Genomic DNA, 21,601 nt, shown 5'->3' on the forward strand with positions numbered 1-21,601 from the left:
TCAAAATTTATTATTACTCAACTTTCTTGCTTACACATATTCACGCTTACATAGGTATACACGCCGTTGCCACTTATCGAATAATTACATAACCACTACTCGGCAACAATTATAGAATTGTTACTTAATAAATAATTACAGAAATATCGTTTAAAAGCAATTGCAGAATTGTAGCTCAACCAATAATTACACCACTGCCACTCAGCAAATAATATATAATTGTCATTTATCTATAATTACAAAAACGCACGCCACTCATCAAGTAATTACAGAACTGCTAGTCATCGGTAATTAAATATTTATCTTTCATCAAGTAATTACAAAACTGCTACTCAATTCCAACATACCAAATATATATATAGAGAGAGATGTAGACGACGGTGACGACAGAGGCAGCAACATCGAGCGACGGCGGAGATAGAGTATGAGATGAGTTGAGATTTGAATTAAAAATAAATAAGTAGAATAAAATTGTTACACTAAGTTACAATGTGACAAATATTACACCGTCCAAATGGACGGAAAACAAACCCAAGTTGCATGATCTCTAGTACACATTTCCCACGTTCCATTTATCCAGTACCACAAATTAAAATAAATAAATAAATAAATACTAAATTAAATTCTATCAAAAAATATTAATATTTTGTCTAATCGATTAAATATATATTCTTATTAACCAATAATTAATAGTCAGATCCAGTAGCAGGTTACAATAAACTAATGTTTATTATACCCAGTGCACTTCCACATGCCTAATTATTAATTAAACATAATTAAATAGGTAATTAAATAGATTAATCTCCAAAAATACCTAATTAAAGAAAACACAGAGTTTCTGTCCACAAGGGACTGGTTAGCTGAAAACTATAACAGAACTGAAATCTTCTTTGTTTGGAATCTTTATTTTTCTTCAACGTAGCTCATCTGAACCTCACATTCACATTAATTTCATCACCGGTGATTTTATGCCTCAGTGGGTCCTTCTCCAGAGCGGCCATTGATACAGACATTCTTCTTTCACTGCAATTCCCCTCTTTTTTTCAATCACCAAACGCAAGAACGAAGACACCACAGTTTCTCCATTATAAGAATCGTTGATTGGGGTGGGGGGTTTGATCATTCTCTAATTTCCTCAATTGAGTTTGGTCCATTCTCTATTGGGTTGCTTGCTTTTGCAGAAAATCTGTGAAAAAATCTATCTATTTCTCTTAGAGGCAAATTGTCGAACACCTAAATGGCGTCTATGGGATCCTTCCCAACCGGACTCGACGGTTCTATACTTCTTCACAGTGCGAATCACCAGCGACCCGTCATTCCTATACTTGCGTACAGGCCCAGAAAGTACGTGTAATTTTGTTGCTGATTTTATTTCGGCTGGGTTTTGGAGAAATTTGACAGTTGATCTTGTTTAGCAGATTATCTCTGTGCAGTGGATGCAGCGGCGGACGGCGGAGGTGGGCGGCGCAGCATGTTAAAGCGACGAAGGAGGGGACTGAGCGAGTCGAGAGTGACGATGAGTCAGATGACGCTTTACATGCCACTATTGAAAAGAGCAAAAAGGTTCTTGCATTGCAAAGAGACCTTTTACAACAGGTTTATTCCTTTTTCTTCTTCTTCCTTTTTTGAAGTTCTACGTATCTGCTTTATGATGATAGTCTTAAGGGTTATAATCTATTAATTATCTCAGCGAAGATCATGATTTGATCAACACAGCAAATGAATGATCACATTTGTTTCTCTTTCATTTTTATTTAATTCTTCAATAGGAGAAGAATCCAGATTTCATTTTCCGGGGACTACTTTAGAGTATATATTCGGTTTCGAAAAAACACTTCAAATAGACTGGTACTAATCACTGTTGTTTCCGTTTCTTGCTAAATTCGCAGTTCTTATAAGTGCTTTAGCTTCTCATGGATTCGTACACTACCTTTGTTTGTTAATCGGGGTTATTATCTTAGAGATTATGATGTGCAGGAGTCTATTGTGTTATTTTCATCCCGAAATTTACATATTTATATTTTTTTCCCCTCGAGAAAAGTTATCAGAGTGACTTTTCTTGGATTTTCAGATTGCCGAAAGAAAGAAATTAGTCTCGTCAATCAAGAATAGTATAAATGATCCCGAAGGAAGCGAAGAGCCTTATATAGAAAGCAATGTCACTATTCCCAATCTTGACCCCGTTGCAACTGAAGGTACTGATGTCGATTTATCCATACAGGTGAATGAAATATCCAGCTTTTCATCACTATTAAATATATTTCTGCAGATACCTCAAAACTTGGAAAAGACCTTCCTCGTAATGGAACTTCATTTAAAACCACTACTTCTTTGGGTGTTCAATCTAATGAAGTCCTGTCTATGGCTTCGAAATCCTCTGTGAAACCGAGCCCAGAGTATCCGTACAACGATGTGAAGAACACTACAGAGACAATAATATCCGGTTCAAAGACTTCCATGGAAGAAGATTCAGGCAAACCGTTGAAGGATACTACCGTAAAAACTGCTGTTCTGTCTGATATACCATCGAGCAAGGAAATTGTACAAAGTGAAGATTTAAAGAAATGGAGCCCAGAGAGTGCATTAAGTGTTGAAGAGCCTACAAACGAAGAGGTGAAACCCCCTCCACTAGCTGGGGCTAATGTGATGAACGTAATTTTAGTTGCTGCAGAATGTGCTCCTTGGTCCAAAACAGGTATTATTACTACGCTGAGTGACTGAAAACACTTTTAAGGTTTCGATTTTTTTTCGACGGTAGAAGATGTTATTACAACTGGGTAATTATTGAAAGTGCTTGATAGGATTATCTATGATATTTAAAGAAGGGATGCATGTATCTGATCCATAGGTAAATTGTCAATGCAATTACGTCATTCTTAATTAAAGCTGATAATTGAAATGATGCAATAGGTGGATTATGTGTGTACAGATGCGACGAAATGGGGGATTTTGTAGCCTAATTCATCCATTTATCGACACTTATTTCCTATAGTCTGTTTGAAAAATGTAACATGTGAAAATTATGATTGTTGTTGTGTAGGTGGGCTTGGAGATGTTGCTGGGGCTTTACCTAAGGCTTTGGCTAGGCGTGGACACAGAGTCATGGTAATAAAACATATCTTGTACAAATTTGTATGGATAAGTAAATTGAATTTCATATAACGAAAGATATTCTGATGGATCACATGGTTATCATCTACGCACACCTGATTATTATTTTTTTATATATATATTTTAATGTAACTAATAGGTTGTTGCACCCCGATATGGTGATTATGCTGAAGCTCAAGATTTAGGGGTCAGGAAGAGATATAAAGTAGATGGTCAGGTAAGCAATGACGAGATTTTTTTTTTTTTGGTTTTCACAGTTGTGTAACATCGTATGATACTTTGCAGGATATGGAGGTGAATTACTTCCATGCCTACATTGATGGTGTAGATTTTGTCTTTATTGATAGCCCCATTTTTCGGGGCTTAGGGAGTAATATATACGGAGGAAATCGTGTGGTAAGTATGTTCATATTTTTTTTTACAGGAGAGCTAAGATCTTTTTTCTTTATAATCTGATCACCGAATTACCACCATATGCATGCATTTCATCCAATTTTTGCACGTTTCTTTTAGTTGAATGAAAAGATCTTTACCGTTTTTTCCGGAAAAATAACTTGATGTTTTTAATACTTACGCCGGCGTTTCTTTTCCTTATTATCGCAGGACATTCTGAAGCGTATGACCCTGTTTTGCAAAGCTGCTGTAGAGGTATATGATTAAATCAAGATATAGAATAAGCATATAATAGGAATTATATTCTTGAAACTCGGGTGAAATGATTATGACATCTCTAATAATCTGCAGTACGTACTGTATGTATTTCAATATTTACGTGTTTTTTAAACACAGGTTCCTTGGCATGTTCCATGTGGCGGGGTCTGCTATGGAGACGGAAATTTAGCTTTCATTGCAAATGATTGGCACACTGCTTTATTACCAGTCTACCTCAAAGCATACTATCGAGACCACGGTTTAATGAAATACACCCGATCAGTCCTTGTCATTCACAACATAGCTCATCAGGTTAGTTCACCTAGTACACTACACCCCTTTTATAGTCTTTACGATGATCTAGGCTCTGTTTGGTTCATGGAGTTTGATTTTGAAATGAGGAAAATGAAAACAAAGAATATTAAAATATCTGTTGGTTCCTAGGGAAAATGGTGATGGAATTGATTTTGCATTTTCATTTCCTCATTTTTTTTTTAAATCCATGAACCAAACATAACCTTAGGAAACTGTTTATTTTCTTTGTTTTTAGTCATAAAATATTTTCGCATTTTCCCTCAACTCATTTTACCTCCCAACCAAACAGTAAATCTGTTTTACCTAGTCCTTTCATATTTTTAATTAGCATTTTTCGATCCAAACAGAGGCCTAATGTTTCATCTCTTTCTTCCATTCTTTGTTTTCATCTATTAAAACCAACCAGGGTCGTGGGCCTGTCAACGATTTCGCCTACGTGGACCTTCCACCTCACTACCTAGACATCTTCAAGCTCTACGACCCCCTTGGTGGGGACCACTTCAACATCTTCGCCGCAGGCCTAAAAGCCGCCGACCGTGTAGTCACCGTAAGCCACGGGTATTCATGGGAGCTCAAAACCCCCGAAGGGGGGTGGGGTTTAAACGGAATCATAAACGATAACGATTGGAAACTCCGTGGAATTGTAAATGGCATCGACACCAAAGAATGGAGCCCCGAATCGGATATCCACTTACAATCGGACGGGTACACAAACTACTCCCTCGACACTCTAAAAACAGGCAAACCCCAATGCAAACGGGCCCTACAAAACGAGCTCGGGTTACCCGTTCGTGAAGACATCCCTTTAATCGGATTTATTGGTAGACTAGACGATCAAAAGGGGGTCGATTTGATAGCGGAAGCGGTACCGTGGTTAATGGATCAAGATGTGCAGTTGGTTATGTTGGGTTCGGGTCGACCCGATCTTGAGGATTTGCTTAGACGGTTCGAGGGGGAGTACTACGACAGGGCTCGAGGGTGGGTGGGGTTTTCGGTTAAAACGGCCCACCGGATAACGGCCGGAGCGGATGTGCTGTTGATGCCTTCAAGGTTCGAGCCGTGCGGGTTGAATCAGCTTTACGCGATGCGTTACGGTACTGTTCCGGTTGTTCATGCAGTGGGCGGGTTGAGGGATACGGTAAGGGCATTTGACCCATTTTCGGAAACGGGTCTTGGGTGGACGTTCGGGCGGGCAGACGTGGGGGAGATGATACATGCTTTGGGGAACTGTTTGTGGACTTACCGTGAGTTTAAACAGAGTTGGGAAGGGATACAGAGAAGGGGTATGGAGCAGGATTTGAGTTGGGATAATGCTGCACAGAATTATGAGGAAGTTCTTTTAGCTGCTAAGTATCAGTGGTGAATTTGGTATTAATAATAATATAGTCAATATTTTCTTGAATTTAAGGCTGACTTTTTGCAATTTTAGATTGACATTTTTTTTTTTTTTTTTTGAAGTGGATATTGAATCTTCATTAGTAGTGGTAGAAATGAATGTAAAGAATAAACATTTTGTAATCCATCGCCACTGACATATCAAAGCATTTGCTTCTCAAACTTTTACTGTAATTGATATCTTTTAACATGCATTTTGCTGTACTTTAATTCATTAATGTTCAGATGAATTGATAAATAGTTGTTTGTCAATTTTGAGCTAATGAAATGTAGGAATAGAGGTAAAAATCGGACAGATCGGATCTGAATTAACATTTACGATAAAAAATCCAAAATATCTTTCCGGACCATCGACAATAGCAAACATCCTGAAATAGATCAAAACTTGAATCGAGTCACCAAATATTTATCCACACCACAAAACTGTGCCATTGATTGTTAAAATCTACGAACTATATCTTAGTTCATAACAGGCAAATCGTAGCTACTATATAACTAAACCACACAATTCAATTCCTGAGGATAACAAACAATTCGTTCCACGATATAAAAAAATTACACCTTTATTGATTTTTATATCAATCTTAACTAGATAACTAAAAACAAATCACGACCGTGTATGTGTGTGTGTGCGATAACCAATCAACAACATAAAACTCTTACCAATAATGTAATCTATCAATCAATTTATCTATAAATATGAGAGTCTTGCATCGTGGTCAAACTGCAAACAAGAACGACCGGAGAGAAGTCCAGCGAAACCCTTTGACAGGCACCCCTCAACCGCACAAGGAGAAGACTTGTTCTCGATCGAATAAACGTGCCTTCTCTTTGAATTTGGAAAACCGCTACTACAACTTCCGTAACCCTTGGAAGATTCCGATTCCATCTCCAAATTATATCCCAACTTCCTCTTTGAACCGGGTAAGTTTATCAAACCTACAGTTCGCGCAGTTTCACAAGGGAAAAGAATATTAAATTTCATGTAAGCATAATAACAATAGAGTCTCCAGTTTTCCACCATTTACCAGACAGAGTGTCCTCACATTGTTGAGGTTCCGAGTCACCACAATTACAGTATAAATTATTAGCACTGCCAAGTGATCCCATGATCCTGCATGAAATCATAATTGCTCAAAATTAGTTCTAAATTGGAATTTTATAATTTGGAATATGTTTCTAAAATTAAATTTGAACTCGTTAGCTCCGACTGAGATACTTACCTGTACATGTCCTCGACGAAGTCATCAATTAAGACAGGCCATGCTCCTGATGTAATAACCACCAATTAGATACCAAAAGAAACAATTCATTTGATTACTCAAAAACATATAGGATCATCGACTATCATTTGATGGGAAATGTTTTTGGACAATAACTAGTATGAAGATGCAGGACAATCCAAAAGAAGAAAGTAAACAAATAAACATAATCACAAGCCAGAGTTAAACACGTGTCTAAATCCACTGCAACATTTTAAAAATTTATCTAACATTGAATAAAACGTAAGTCTGTTTTATTCAACCACCACTATTTCGACCAATCAGGCCATCTTAAATGCCTATATGATGTTTCATTTCCTCACTCTGTCAAGCTGGAAAAATGGAACAAGGAATAATCTATACATCTTTACTACATAAAATATCAAATACTGCCTAGGGGCAATAATGTAAAAAGAAGTGTGTGGTGACACCTAAATGAATGTGAATGAACAACCAATGACATAAAAGAAGACAGTATCATACCTTCAGGATCATAACCATCAAGATTTTCATGGACAGACCGACTGAAGGCTAAAACTTGTCGCCACGTATCTTCAGATATGTTATGTCGGTGATTTTTCTTGAGAATAAAAGTTCAACAGATCAGAAACCGAAAGCAGAAATATTTACTTTTAGTATAGAACAGTTCTGTATAGTGCAACTTACCTCAACAAAGTTGCACCATCTATTAAGCAATCGAAACCTTCCAGGCAAAACTAATCTCCAAGCCATAACAGCCCTGCTTACAGCTGATATATACATTCATGTGATATAGTTGTTAAAGTCTATTTATGATTTCTGGTGGAATAAAAATCACACTAAAAGGCTAAAAACAGTAAATCAACTTACTAATGTTCTTTTGACCATTTTCCCGGCAAATGAAAAACACAAACTCGTAAAAACGTGAGAACTCCGAAAAGTCTGCCTGTAAGCGACATAAGAAGTCTTGAAACAAATATACACAGAAACCTTATATTCATGCAGCCAAAACTAACTAAGAATTGTCGCTTACCAACAAGTCTAATCTTGACATCAGCTTGTAAACTTCCTCAAGAATTGAAACCCTACAGCAGAATATGAAATAAAATTATTAATATAGTTTAGTACATCATTAATATAAAATATTCCAAACCTTCAATCACAACTTATCTAATTAACCATAATTAATCCATACTTTAACTTAGTGATAGGGGTTTAGCAGGTATCCATACTTGAACTATTTTCTCTCTATTTAAATTTTTTAGACTAACTGCTTCAAAAATCTCATAAAAGTTTAAAAAATAATCTATTTACCCTGCAATGGAAGAGGAGACCAAAGTCTCGTAAGGTGATCAAATTAACCACACACAACTTCAATAAAATACATATTCATTGAAACTTTTTTGTAAGAACAAAATGATACCTCGTACTGACTTTTGAGTCCACCACTTTCGATAATTGCGATAATGACTCTCTCAAGATACTCGCTTTCTGAAACTCGACATCTACGCCATAATCCTGCCCCACGTTAGCAACCACCTTCGATGTAATATCTGGCAACAAAGTTTCCGCAATTTGGAAATGTGAGTAAGCAGAAAACTACTGGATAAACGCAAGAGCTGAGTTCTTTGCCCTAAATCCACAGAATTGAAGCTACTATTTTTTTCGATCAGATTCCAGTTATCCAACCCCTTCTCCATTAAGGAATATTTTCCACAAAAGAAACAATTTAATCATTAAATCAAAATTATTTCCAACACTGCATCTAAACTACAACCCTAACAACATCCTTCTCCAGACCAATGACAATAAAATGAACAGGTGTATGAAAACTACGTTTTGTCCCCAAAACAAATCTAAATTCGTACGAAAACTAAACAAGGAAACCCACATTTCGGACAATTTGAAACCCCAACAGCAATTAAAAAAAAAAGTTAAATAAAATACTGAATTCAATTCAATAACATTGATTGAACAAAAATCCAGATTAGAAAACATAAAATAACAGAGGAAAAGGGGGAGATTGTGATTTGTGGTGAGAGTACCGCAATATTGGCGGTAGATTTGGAAAATATCGAAGGAGAAATCCATGGCGATTGGGGAGGTTTGGGGTTTTCGTGGATAGACGAAACCCCAGGTGGAAATTCACCCAACGTAGAGTGCTGGCAGCTGTCACTGTAGCTTCGCTCTGCGGTATGTATCTCTGAGTCGATGGGAAAATGGTCGTTGTAATGAATTACTGTATTTTTAATATATATATATATATATATATATATATATATATATATATATATATATATATATATATATATATATATATATATATATATATATATATATATTATAGTTATACTATCAAAAATGAAATACAGTGTAGGTATTACGCAATATATATACGTTGGAGATTTGAGATTTTCCTTTTTTTTTTTTTTTTAAATTGATTTTCTAAAGACAATTATTCCATATACTACAAAAATTACAATTTTACAATAGTAGAAAAATGTTCAATTTCATTTTTCTCGTTGCACAAAAGTCTTACTTTTCGAGTAGTTTTAATAGTGCATTTTCATTCACCTTAGCTTCGTACGATTACCAATCTACATTCTCCGACATAAAACTGCTCAAGTGTGACTATTGTGTCCTAAGCGTCTCTGCTGAAATCGTCTTCCTCCAGAATCACCACTATTTTCCTTCCATCGATTTTACATAATTTTTATATTTTCATATACAAATATCAATTATTAATTATTGTAATATTTTTATTTTATTGGGTATTATATATTGACTTTTTCTTTTATTTTATATAAAAACAGTGAAAATTTATCTTATATTTGGGGCCTGAAAAATTCTACATATTTGGGAGCTCTATTACAAGGTCTAATCCATATGCATTGCGGTTGGGCCTTGGGATGGTGTTTGTAAAAGCTTCTAGAAAAAAGAAAAAGAAGTTGGCCCTAACACTTATGAATTAAGTTAAAGGGCAAATTATGCTCAAACCCTGATGTGTGATCAAATTACGAAAAAAATCTCTTTTGTTTGGGTAATTACAGTCACTCCTCTTCTTAAATATTTTTATATAGAATTTATGTAATTCAATTATTTACTGAACCAAATCGTATATTCAGTTCGGTAAACATTATGAAATATTGGAAACCGAAATTTTGATTCGGTTTTACCGATCTAACATCCCTAAATTTACATCTGAAGTGATATTTTCGTAAAATAATACATAGTTGAGGAGAGTGGCTGTAATTACTTAAACATGAGGGAATTTTCATAATTTATCCATAACTCAGGGGTGGTCGAAATTTGTCCATTAAATTAATAAAAAATGTTAATTTCTAAAAGTTTGAGGCATAGTTCTATAAAAATAAAAATAAAAATCAATTTTAAGAGAAATGCGTTTTATATTTAACTCAAAACAACTTATTTTAAAAAAAAAAATCAAATTTAATATTGGAAAACACATTAATTGTGATACCGAGCCTACCCAAAAAAAAAAAAGGCTCAGAATCACGAAAGTGGCCTCAGTCAATTAATAAAAGTTGACCAAAAAAAGGTTCTAGACTCTTCCACAACATTCCAAACCGCCCTATTCCGCAGTCGCTATATAAACCAGCCGCGTCGGCATCGCATTTTTCCTATTATTTTTTATTTTTTTATATTTATTTTCAGAAATTATATTATAGCGCAAAAAAAAAAAAAAAAGTAGATGGCTTCTCCAGATTCCGACTCATCGCCGCCGTCCCTGGAGGAGCTAAGTTCAAGAGGCGCCTACGCGCTCCTCCTCCCCTGGATCATCGGCATGGGGGCTGCCGCCAACTCATCCCCGCGCGAGGTCGCGGTGTTCGTACACCAACCAAGCAGATCGATAACCCTAATGGAAGGATCCATCGACATCGAATCTCTCATGCGGGAGATCCCGTCGCTAGAGAAGGAAGGCCCCTTACCCGCATCCAAAGCCTCAATCGACGCCCTTCCCCGGGTCGAGATATCGGAGCCCGGTCTGGAGTGCGCGATCTGTCTGTCGGAGTACGAGGTCAACGCCGGAGAAGAATTAGTCAAAGAGATGCCGTGTAGACATAAGTTTCACTCCGGTTGTATCGATAAGTGGCTCGGGATCCACGGATCGTGCCCGGTTTGCCGGTTCAGTATGCCGGTCGACGAGGAGGAGGAGAAGAAGGAAAGTGAGAGTGATGAGAGGTTAGGGTGGAGAATCCACGTGTTTCTTCGTCGGGGCAGAAGAAGGGCATCCGGTTCGGATATGGATGTTGATTCGGGTCGGGACGAGGATCCGGATTCGGAAAGTGGAAACGATGATGACGTGGAAGGTGATGGCGGTGATGAGTCGCCAGCTCAGGACATGGATGTAGATGATAGTGATTGATTTCATTTAATTTTTTTTATTATTTATTTTGGGTGAATTAATTTACTTTACTTTTGTAGCGGTTTTATTATTTTGAAATTTAGTTTGATTAGGTGGTGAAAGTTTTTGTACATATACGGAAGAAGTAATTTATTCAAGAAACTTTGGAGAAGATGAAAATTTTTGGTTTCTTTTGCACATACATTATACTTGTAACAATTCATTTTTATCACTAAGATCTATACTTGTAACATTATTTTTGTTACTGTGAAAATTAATTTTTTGGGATCTGTGCAATTTATTTTGAGTTCGTCACACATGGTTATATGATTCACTACGAATTTTTTCATGTATTATAACCGAATCACATCTTTAGTATCGATTTGATATCCAAGTTGACTCCTTCCCACAATAAAGATTGAAGTTTTATCAACCAAAACACCAACAAATGTAAAGATTGAAGTTTTATCAGCTGAAACAGTAATCCTAGTACGGAATCGCGACTAAGTTGACTCCTTCCCACAACAAAGATTAAAGCTTCATCAACCGAAACACCAAGAAATGTAAAAATTTAAGTTTTATCAGCTGAAACAATAATTCTATATCGAAATCGCGACCAAGTTGACTCATTCCCACAACAAAGATTGAAGCTTTATCAACCGAAACACCAAGAAATGTAAATATTGAAGTTTTATCAGGTGAAACAGTAATCCTAGATGAAATCGCGACCAAGTTGACTCATTCCCACAACAAAGATTGAAGCTTTATCAACCGAAACACCAAGAAATGTAAAAATTGAAGTTTTATCAGGTGAAACAGTAATCCTAGATGGAAATCGCGACCAAGTTGACTCATTCCCACAACAAAGATTGAAGCTTTATCAACCGAAACACCAAGAAATGTAAAGATTGAAGTTTTATCGGCTGAAACAGTAATTCTAGATCGAAATCGCGACCAAGTTGACTCATTCCTACAACAAAGATTGAAGCTTTATCAACCGGAACACCAAAAAAATTGTAGAAATTGAAGTGTTATCAGCTGAAACAGTAAACCTAGATCGAAATCGCGACAACAACTTATGTAATAAAGACTCAAAATCTAGAGCAAAAGCGTAGTCAATATGTTCATACATACGATATGAACTTGATACGAACTTGTTATTTGGGCTCTGTTTATCTTATGGGCTCTATAGCTTCGGATCAAAAAGTATTATTTTGGGCCATTATTTCAAGAACCATTCTATTTGGGCCATCAAAATAAGAAAGTCTTTTACATTTAAACCAATTATGGGCCCAATGTCCTAAATCCTCAATCCATTATCATAAATTACGATCACCTTCTTCGACTGTCTGTATGCATGCATTAAAATGTTGAAAAAATATATTAGGATTGGTTAATGTGTTCTTTAATGGCTACATGGTGAAGGTTACATAGGCTGGTAAATACTAAAGATTTAACGAATGTATTTCACGCGGTATAACATAGTATAAACTGCTTGGACAAATTTTATTGGGACAAAAGTTTATAGGATATGCTCTATACTTTTATTGCAGTGACACGTGTCGTTTGACGGGCCAAAAAACAAAAATGCCAAAAGTATATTTAGAAAAGAAAAAATTAAAAAGAAAAAAGAAAAAAGAAAAGAAAAAGGGAGGCGGCAAACGACAGTGGATTTCCACGAATAATTCAGATTTGTTCCGTGATTGTGAGGACCGATAAGTAGCTTGAAGAAAAAGCTCTTAATTAATTATTTGCTTAAGTACTAATATCTCTAATTGCACCAGCTCAATTAGTATATAATTTCTCCACATGTTGGGTCATGAGCCCGATTAGAAGAACACGATTACGAAAGTCAATCACCTTCAAATAAAGAGGGTCCAACAAATTAATCTCAACCCGATTAACAAGGTATAAATATGATTTAATCATTTATCAAACGTACGCCCTATTATCTGAACAATACTACAATCTTATTTTCTCAACTACTTCACTATCCACACGTCTGACTTGAGCGTCAGAGGGGTTTCTACCGGATCAATCCCGACTTAGTTCACGTCTTCTCTGTTCGCAAGTATCTCAGGACTATCTAGCTCGTGAGCAAGTGATCCACTTTGCTCATTTAAGATGATTTATTTCTAGCATCATCAAGTACTTTTAGTAATTTTAATTTGTAACCTTTTAAATTATAGGATATGATCGTGCATATATATATATATATATATATATATATATATATATATATATATATATATATATATATATATATATATATAAATATATATATTGCATCAATGAATCCAATGTCTTAATCATGATCATTGAGATACTACACCGGGTAATAATTGATGTGGTTACACAATCACTACTATACAACAAGGTGTGTGTGATTATGCCCAGATTAACAGTTAATTATTTTCAAATAAACCCTTAATCATTGATTGAAAAGCAATATTAAATGAACCAAACATAAAAGTTTGCTCTTTTAATTTGGAGAAATTGATTATAATGACCTCAATCCTTGTCACCCAATAATGGGAAACACGAATTAAAACCAATTACAAAGTGGTTCCAAATGAAAGCAAAAGCACCAAACACTCAAAAGGCTTAAAAGGACAAGGCATATATATATATATATGGGTTTTTTGCAAGAACCACCCTTGTGTAATCTCTAATTGCTAAAAAACCCCTTGTGTTAAAAAAATTAGCAAGAACCCCCCTATGAAAGTTAGTCAAAGCCAATAAAGTCCCTAACATCTTATCGTGTTCTGAACGCGCTCATTGTGCGGCTGGGATGCATATTTTGACCTGAAAAAATATAAATACCCTTTAAATAAAAAGTGGAAAATTACATATTAGCCTCAAAATTTTCATAACCCCAAATTGAAGCTTTAAGTATTTTCAATTCAGTCCTTGACAATTTCTAAAACGCCCTCTCTCCAAATTATCTCCTCCCCAATCAAACTTTCCACAATTTTCACGCAAAACACACACACAGTGCTTCCTGATGATGCCTCCTTTGCAAATATATTTTTTTTCCGGCAAAATGTTTGGAAGGTACCTCACCAGAACTCCCCACTCCCAAATCTGACAAATGCCAAAGGGGAAGGTAAGCGGTCTCCTTTCCTCTGTTCCATCTCTCCGGAGAAACTCCGACCATTTCAACCGGCGACATATCCACAATTCCGTCGACGAAGAAGGGGCACAAGCATGTTGAGTATGGGGCGGCGGCGGCGAATGGGTATGGTGGTGACGGGGGCAGCCTATGGGGGCAGAGTATGGGGCGGGGGCAGCGGCGGATGGAGGTAATGGCGGTTGGGTATGGTGGTGACGGCTAACACCGGCAGAGTATGGTGCGGCGGCGACGACGGGTGGAGGTAATGGCGGTTGGGTATGGTGGTGGAAGATTGAAGGAAGAAGGGGAACAGTAAAAATGGCTTATTTGATGGTTGTTGAAGAAGAATTATTTTGGGGTGGGAGTGGGTCAACGGGGAAGAGAAAAGACTTCTCTATTTTTTATTTTTTTTTCACAAATTTTTCAATTGGATTTTCTGTATATTGCATTTTTTAATGAAGGTTAATTTTGTAATTTCATTCAAGTCAACAATTAAATCTGATAAAAAGGGGCGGTGTGCTATATAAAACCAAACGTAAGGGGGTATTTGCTAATTATTTTATCATAAGGGCTTTTATGCCAATTAGAAATAACACAGGGGGGTCTGTGCTATTAGCTCATATATATATATATATATATATATATATATATATATATATATATATATATATATATATATATATATATAAATTATAATGTTCACTTGGAAAAAACCAATGAAATATTGATATTCCAAAAACCCCTTCCACTAGAATTGTAAGTTCATGCACATTGTAATTATACAAACCATTTCACGATTTTTTTAATACGCATAAAAATCAGTTTAAATAAAAAAATTCGATGCATGGATGTTTTTTTATAAAATAGCTTGAAGCAGCTTGTTTTAAGTTAAGCGAAAACATAAATTGATTTTACAAAAATCTAAAAACAGATTAGAAGTTGTTTCTAAAAGTTTTTGAAACCCACCTAACAAATAAAATGATCATTAAGTAAACATTAGCTCTGATAAGTAAAATGATTAAGATCAATTAAACCTATCAAAAGGTGTTAAATGCAAATGATTTATTGGCTAGGGATTTTTGAAAAATTGTTACAAAAAGGGCAAAAGAGTAAAATAAAAAAAAATGGCTAGCTGATTCTACACGTATGAATGGGGTTGGCTTAAGGTACCACACTTTAATTTATTTTTTATTCACTTTAAACAAATGGCTTTTTGTTATCCACAGAAAAGGAAAAAATAAATTAAAAGGAAAATTCAAAAGTCTGGAAAAGGATATAATCTTTTTAGAGAGAGAAAAAGTTGGCCAAAAAGTGGTGAGTCAGTCCACTTTTCAGCACCGAATAATAAATAAATAAATTTAGTAAAAGAAAAAGGTGGAGCACAAGATCTCAAGGCCACATACAATTTGTGGCTCAGAATTCATCTCCTTTTCTGACGTGGCAGTTCAACATTACACCTTTTCAGATCCATCTCTCTCTCTCTCTCTCTCTCACACACACACACACACTCACCTTTGTCCGAACGACAGTGTATTCATCAGAATTCAGAGCACGCATATACATACACACATACATACAATACATACACGCAGAACCCCATATAAGCCTTTAAAGAGGTGGAAAAAAGAACACGCAGTTACACTCTCAGTGCGTGTCAGATCTTCTATTGTTTTTTCTTTGTTTGTTGTACTTTGGTTTTTCTAGTTTAGGTAAAATGTCTGAATTTAAAGACCCCAAGATAAAGCTTTTTGGCAAGACCATTCAAGTGCCAGATAGTTCCGCCGCGGCGGCGGCGGCGGCGGTGGAGGCGGCGAGTGTTGAAAACGGTGAATCTGTCTCCGGCGAGGCTGCTGGAGAAGATAGCTCTAACCAAGATCCTTCGTGTACATCTGATTCTATGTCTGAAGATAGCAATCTGAACAGGGATGCAGAGGAAGAACAATCACCGGAGGTATGAATGTATCAATTGAAATTAATTTACCTTTTAAATTTCTGAAGACAACCCTTTTATTGATATGGTGTCAATTTTAATGGGTCAATCTTGATTTTGAATTTCGATTGCTTCTTCAGAATTTTGAATTTAGGGTTTTCAAGATGCAATGAAATGTGAAAAGGGGTACTTGGTAAAAAAAAAAAAAAAGCTCTGTTCTTGCACTACTAACGTTTGTTTTAGTAAAGATTTAATATATATAGGAATTAAGAACATGCTATATATTTGAATTATTTGCTGTTTTTTCCCAACCTCGTACTGTTTATGCTTTAAGAAATGGCCATTTTCACTGAGTTCGGATCCATCCTTAAAATTGAGTTCTAACTGAGCCTGGTTTAGTTGTGGAACTCAGATTCAGAGTAACTTGTCTGCATCTGCTATGATAGTTCTTGTAAGAACCTTATTCGTCTTTGATATTGACTTCTAACATGGCTTTATTTTGGTCGGGGAGATTCGGTATTACTTCCTATGTAAGTTCCACTGTCGACAAATTCGATTACTAATTAATAAGTTATATGAAATCGTTGTGTACGAAAATTACCCTTTCTTTTTTGTCCTAATTGGTTACTTCCTATGTAAGTTCAACTGTCGACAAATTCGATTACTAATTAATAAGTTATATGAAATCGTTGTGTACGAAAATTACCCTTTTTTTTTTGTCCTAATTGGTTGCCTTCTTTGTCGATACAGCTTCGTGGTTGCTTTATTTGGGTGAGTTCGTTTTAGCATTAGAAGAACCCATTTTATGAATTTGATCGATTAATAGAACATCTCTCTAAACATCTTATTTTGTAGTGTCTTGGATTTTTTATGAAAAAAAAGGCAATACAAATATTAGAAATTTCTCGTTTTTACGTAATTCGATTCATTGTCACGTTGAGCTTAAACATTCGCAACTGATCTCAATGATACATCTCTATTGCATGCAGAGTCTTTCGGATCCTCTTAAACAAGATCACCCAAAAGGGGAATCAAAAGATTCCATTCACACTCAACCAATAATCGAGGACTCAAACGAAGCTTCCGAGACGACAAGCAACTCACAACAAGACAAAACCCTCAAGAAGCCCGACAAGATAATCCCTTGCCCCCGCTGTAACAGCATGGAGACAAAATTCTGCTACTTCAACAATTACAACGTCAACCAACCTCGTCACTTCTGCAAGAACTGCCAGCGGTACTGGACAGCTGGCGGCACCATGAGGAATGTCCCTGTCGGAGCGGGCCGCCGCAAGAACAAAAACTCCACCCCGCAATTCCGCCACCTCATCGTTCCGGAAGCTCTACCCAACGGGGGCCACCACCCCCCAGCCTTAAACCCTAACGCCACCCTCCTAACATTCGGCTCCGATTCTCCAACTCCCCTATGCCAATCCATGTCATCGGTTCTCCACATAAACGGGCCTCCCCACAAACCCGAAGAACAACGAGAGGCTGACGTGGCATGTCATAATAAAACAGGCTTGCCCGAATTGATGCCGAATTACCACCCGTTTCCTCCCGGGGGCCCGTTGCCCTACCCGTGGAACCCCGTCCAGTGGGCCCCTCACGTACCGCCACCTGGCATGAGATTTCCCGTGCCGTTTTATCCTACGCCATATTGGGCTTGTCCAGTACCGGGCCCGTGGAATGTTCCTTGGGTTATCCCACCTCCAACCTGTGGGCCCGCTTCTCCGACTCTTGGAAAGCACGCGAGGGAAGATAACCTTCCGGAAGCTTCCAGTACTTCGGAAGAGGGTGGATCAGAGAAGTGTTTGTGGTTCCCTAAAACGTTGCGGATTGACGACCACGGAGAAGCTGCCAAGAGTTCAATTTGGGCGACTTTAGGTTTAAAGAACGACGGGGTTGACTCGGTTGTTGGTGGGGGTCTTTTCAAGGCGTTTGTGAGCCAATCGAAGGGGGATGAAGAGAAGAGTCATGTTTCGGAAGCTTCCGCGGTGTTGCAGGCTAATCCGGCGGCGTTTTCGAGATCGGCGATTTTTCACGAGACCTCGTGAAAATTCGATGATTCGGTTAGGAGATTTTATGCATTTCATGTGGTTTGCTAAGTACTTTGTACATAAAAACTTGTGAGATAGTGAGAGTTTAGAATAATATATAGTAAAGAGATTTGTGTAACAGTATTCCACATGATTTGAAATAAGTGGGAAATGTTTTTATCAGTTTTCTTGGTTCTATTTGCATAAGCCTTACACAATGGAAATGCTTCTCTCATAAGTTTAACTTTAATTCTATTTTATTATTATTACATGTTATTTATTATCTCAATTTAAACAACATCAATTAAATCAATATTTCCAAGAAAAATGAATCTCAACAGTGTAGGGATTCGGTTAGGGACGAAAACTGGAACGAATTTTATGAATTATGTCGAATTCAACTGCAAAAATGTTATAATATTCAATAGCATTATTCACAATTTCTAAATATTTGACTCTAGATTTCTTTTTTTATAACACAATCTGATTTTAATTTTCCAAAATAATTTAGAATGATGTCTTCACCAAAATTTACACTGAAAAAAAATAAATAAAAAAAATCCCATTGTTGATGAGTTGTATTTTAGATTACTACAAGTGAAAAGCGCTACTACTTACATAAAACGCAATTTCTAAACAGAATTCCTCAGCTTCTTGATGAGTAAGGGTTCGTCGAATCCTCATGCGCCACGTGTTGCCCTTGCATTGGTTGATTTATTTAAACGCGTAATTAACTAATTAAAACGTCAATTAATTAAGAAAACCTTGAATTTCCGGGAAATTGCACTAATAAATTTTCTATTAGCAGTCAACTGAATTAGTCCATGACGACTCCACATTCCACTTAAAATATCATAGTCTAATTAATTATTTATTAATTAGTCCAATACAGACAACAAAAATTCCACAAAGGAAACTAATTTTCCTCTTGTCACCACACAAGCAACTTCCTCCCATTCGAATACACATGACTTTTTCCCCACACACACACATATATGTATCTATATATATCTATATATAATGTGCATGAAACTCGGAATATATACACATTAGAGATTTGTAATTAAGTATTAATTATCAATTAGCCATGTCTTTGAGCAATCTTAAATACCAATTCCCAGTTCATCAAATTATATCCCTAAATATAAACACAATCCAACTCGCTCTTCTGATAATAGGATTGATTAAATTCCTCTTGCTCCGCATAATCCTCGACCGAAAAAGGATTTCCCATTTTTTCGTGAAATTTAAATCTCATTTCTTGAGTTCCGATTCAACCCTAATAACCGATAATAATTTCGAGCAATCACCCGAGAAGAAGAGAGTCGATCATCATGAATACGATAACGATCGTATTTTCTGCAGAGAAGAGACGGAGATTGTTTTAAGAAGCTTAGGAATGTTGATCGGAAATGGTGGCGAAGAAGAGGGATCGAAGAATATTCCGGCGAGATTGGACGTATTCGAGATTTTTGAGGAGGAGAGAAAACCGAGGTTGGATGAAGTGAAAGAAGCTTTCGATGTGTTTGATTATAACAAAGATGGATTCATCGATGCGAACGAGCTTCAAAGGATTCTATGCGCTCTGCGTTTGGACGAAGGTTCGGAGATTGAGAATTGCACGAGGATGATTGGTGCGTTCGACGAAAACGGAGATGGATTCATAGATTTCGATGAATTTGTCAAATTCATGGAAATTAGCTTTACTTAATTAGAATTAATTAACTATTCTTTTTTTTTTTCATTTATTATATTGATAATTGCTCAACTATATATATTATTAGATTTATTTTACAATATATTGTTGATATCATTTATTAAATTGATAATTTGAGAATCAAATAATATGGAATCAAAACATGAGTCGCAAAATGGTAATTAACTTCATTAATTAATTAAATAATAGTCCCTCCGTTCCAAATTAACTGTCGCGCATTAGGGAGTTTTCCTTGTTCCATATTATCTGTCACTTCAAAATTCCAATGATGCATTAATTATTGTTTTCTCAACTATGCCCTTATTAGTTATTACTCTTAAATAGTTGAGATATAATTAATTACATGGGTATTTTAGTCATAATATATGTATATTTTCTTAAAATCCACGCATATTTATTAATTTTCTTAATATATACGCAACAACTTAAAAGGACAATTATTTTGAAACGGAGGGAGTAATTAACTGATCATGAGCCTCCAACTCCTAAAAAATCTATAAACGTAGGTTTAGCAGCATTAAATTTAAGAAAACCACCGGAATATTCTAATTGGTGGTACTCATCATCAGCAGCACCAAATGATATTCGCGATGATGCTGATTCCGGCGGCGGGGATGAGTAATATTCTTCTGTTGCGCTCCTCATACTCCTACACCTGTTCCCGCACCCTGTTTAATTATAATCACACTAATTAATTCATTTTTCAAATCACACACACACACACACACACACACACACACACACACACACAGACACACACGGGTATGAGAAAAATATACTGAACGTACCAGAAGACAAATCTGATGCAGAGACCTTGCCCATCTGCAGGTGATGACGTGTCGCACTACTATTGGTGGTCAGTTTTGGAGTAACGGAAGTTCTGTGTTTCTGTTTTCTGGCGGTTAAAACATGCCAGTGGTTCTTGACGGCGTTATCCGTCCGTCCAGGAAAAAACCGCCTGGAAATAAAAGCCCATTTGTTGCCGTAAACACTGTGAGCCGCCATTAATCTCTCCTCCTCTTCTTCCGTCAACTCTCTTTTATTTATATTCGGATCCAGCTGATTATACCACCTCAATCTACAACTCTTACCTTCATATACATATATTTTATTAATTAATTCCTCATCACTCAAATTTAATCAAATAAAAATAAATATTATACCCGATCTAGATGATAAGTGCTGCAGCTTTTCGGAAATGAAATTCCAGTTGTGAGGGCCGTACGCGGCGACGAGTTCTCTTAGCTTTGCATCTTCACAAGGTTTCCAGTGCCCTTTACCACAAACTGATTTTTTGTTCATTTTTTCCATTTTTTATTCTGTATATTTTGATGATGGTGGCATGCATGCAGCTAGGGTTTTCACCATGCACCACGTACTGTAATATTAGTTGTCTGGTTTAACGTAACACTGCAACTGCTGCTGCATGGAGAGAGATCATCATATATTTATATTAAAAGAAAAAAAAAAAAGGTGTTTTATAATTAATTTAATTTAATTTTAATAATAATTGGCACAGAAATCTACACGATTGAGTCATCGTCTACAAAGGGGAGGGCCTGGTTTTAGTAGTGATAGGCCAAGTACTGAACCTGACCTCTAATTTGACTTGTGTTTCAACCTAGCTTCTTAAATGCTATTATATATATATATATATATATATACATAATAATTATTATAGACCAATAATAATAATATATTATTATTAATAATAATTAGCAGAC

General features: G+C 36.2%; 6 protein-coding genes across 9 annotated transcripts; 4 read left to right on the plus strand and 2 right to left on the minus strand.

Moving 5' to 3' along the window:
• Nucleotides 1–695: 695 nt before the first annotated feature.
• Nucleotides 696–5,634, plus strand: SS2 (starch synthase 2). 3 transcript variants are annotated; one of them, XM_012985895.2, is made up of 10 exons: nt 696–1,344; nt 1,419–1,596; nt 2,072–2,195; nt 2,270–2,695; nt 3,041–3,105; nt 3,251–3,328; nt 3,397–3,507; nt 3,715–3,759; nt 3,901–4,074; nt 4,484–5,634. In XM_012985895.2, the coding sequence occupies exons 1-10, from the start codon at nt 1,238–1,240 to the stop codon at nt 5,438–5,440; spliced, it is 2,265 nt and encodes a 754-aa protein (XP_012841349.2). In that variant the 5' UTR covers nt 696–1,237; the 3' UTR covers nt 5,441–5,634. The 3 variants fall into 3 exon arrangements, with proteins under 3 accessions (XP_012841349.2, XP_088677631.1, XP_088677630.1); XM_088821505.1 differs by having other exon boundaries at nt 893–1,344; nt 1,443–1,596; XM_088821504.1 differs by having other exon boundaries at nt 906–1,344; nt 1,416–1,596.
• A 385-nt stretch (nt 5,635–6,019) lies between these two features.
• Nucleotides 6,020–8,967, minus strand: AAR3 (defective in cullin neddylation protein (DUF298)). Of its 2 annotated transcripts, none has more exons than XM_012985894.2 (9): nt 8,759–8,967; nt 8,137–8,266; nt 7,747–7,798; nt 7,584–7,659; nt 7,401–7,483; nt 7,218–7,314; nt 6,696–6,741; nt 6,519–6,586; nt 6,020–6,411 (listed from the first exon to the last, which is right to left on the minus strand). In XM_012985894.2, the coding sequence occupies exons 1-9, from the start codon at nt 8,802–8,804 to the stop codon at nt 6,164–6,166; spliced, it is 846 nt and encodes a 281-aa protein (XP_012841348.1). In that variant the 5' UTR covers nt 8,805–8,967; the 3' UTR covers nt 6,020–6,163. The 2 variants fall into 2 exon arrangements, with proteins under 2 accessions (XP_012841348.1, XP_012841347.1); XM_012985893.2 differs by having other exon boundaries at nt 6,501–6,586; nt 8,759–8,956.
• Nucleotides 8,968–10,267: 1,300 nt separating this feature from the next.
• On the plus strand, nt 10,268–11,259 carry LOC105961640 (E3 ubiquitin-protein ligase MPSR1). The gene has a single exon (XM_012985876.2). The coding sequence runs from the start codon at nt 10,426–10,428 to the stop codon at nt 11,098–11,100; it is 675 nt and encodes a 224-aa protein (XP_012841330.1). The 5' UTR covers nt 10,268–10,425; the 3' UTR covers nt 11,101–11,259.
• A 4,268-nt stretch (nt 11,260–15,527) lies between these two features.
• Nucleotides 15,528–18,343, plus strand: LOC148768273 (cyclic dof factor 1-like). The gene is made up of 2 exons (XM_088821506.1): nt 15,528–16,142; nt 17,111–18,343. The coding sequence occupies exons 1-2, from the start codon at nt 15,906–15,908 to the stop codon at nt 18,176–18,178; spliced, it is 1,305 nt and encodes a 434-aa protein (XP_088677632.1). The 5' UTR covers nt 15,528–15,905; the 3' UTR covers nt 18,179–18,343.
• Nucleotides 18,344–19,183: 840 nt separating this feature from the next.
• Nucleotides 19,184–19,957, plus strand: LOC105961628 (Calcium-binding EF-hand family protein). The gene has a single exon (XM_012985863.2). The coding sequence runs from the start codon at nt 19,248–19,250 to the stop codon at nt 19,869–19,871; it is 624 nt and encodes a 207-aa protein (XP_012841317.2). The 5' UTR covers nt 19,184–19,247; the 3' UTR covers nt 19,872–19,957.
• A 313-nt stretch (nt 19,958–20,270) lies between these two features.
• Nucleotides 20,271–21,281, minus strand: MYB110 (myb domain protein 110). The gene is made up of 3 exons (XM_012985862.2): nt 21,041–21,281; nt 20,666–20,968; nt 20,271–20,545 (listed from the first exon to the last, which is right to left on the minus strand). The coding sequence occupies exons 1-3, from the start codon at nt 21,186–21,188 to the stop codon at nt 20,346–20,348; spliced, it is 651 nt and encodes a 216-aa protein (XP_012841316.2). The 5' UTR covers nt 21,189–21,281; the 3' UTR covers nt 20,271–20,345.
• Between the last annotated feature and the right edge of the window lie 320 nt (nt 21,282–21,601).

Source organism: Erythranthe guttata, chromosome 8 (assembly GCF_056151865.1).
Source record: "Erythranthe guttata isolate IM_541 chromosome 8, IM_541, whole genome shotgun sequence".
Lineage (NCBI taxonomy): Eukaryota > Viridiplantae > Streptophyta > Magnoliopsida > Lamiales > Phrymaceae > Erythranthe > Erythranthe guttata.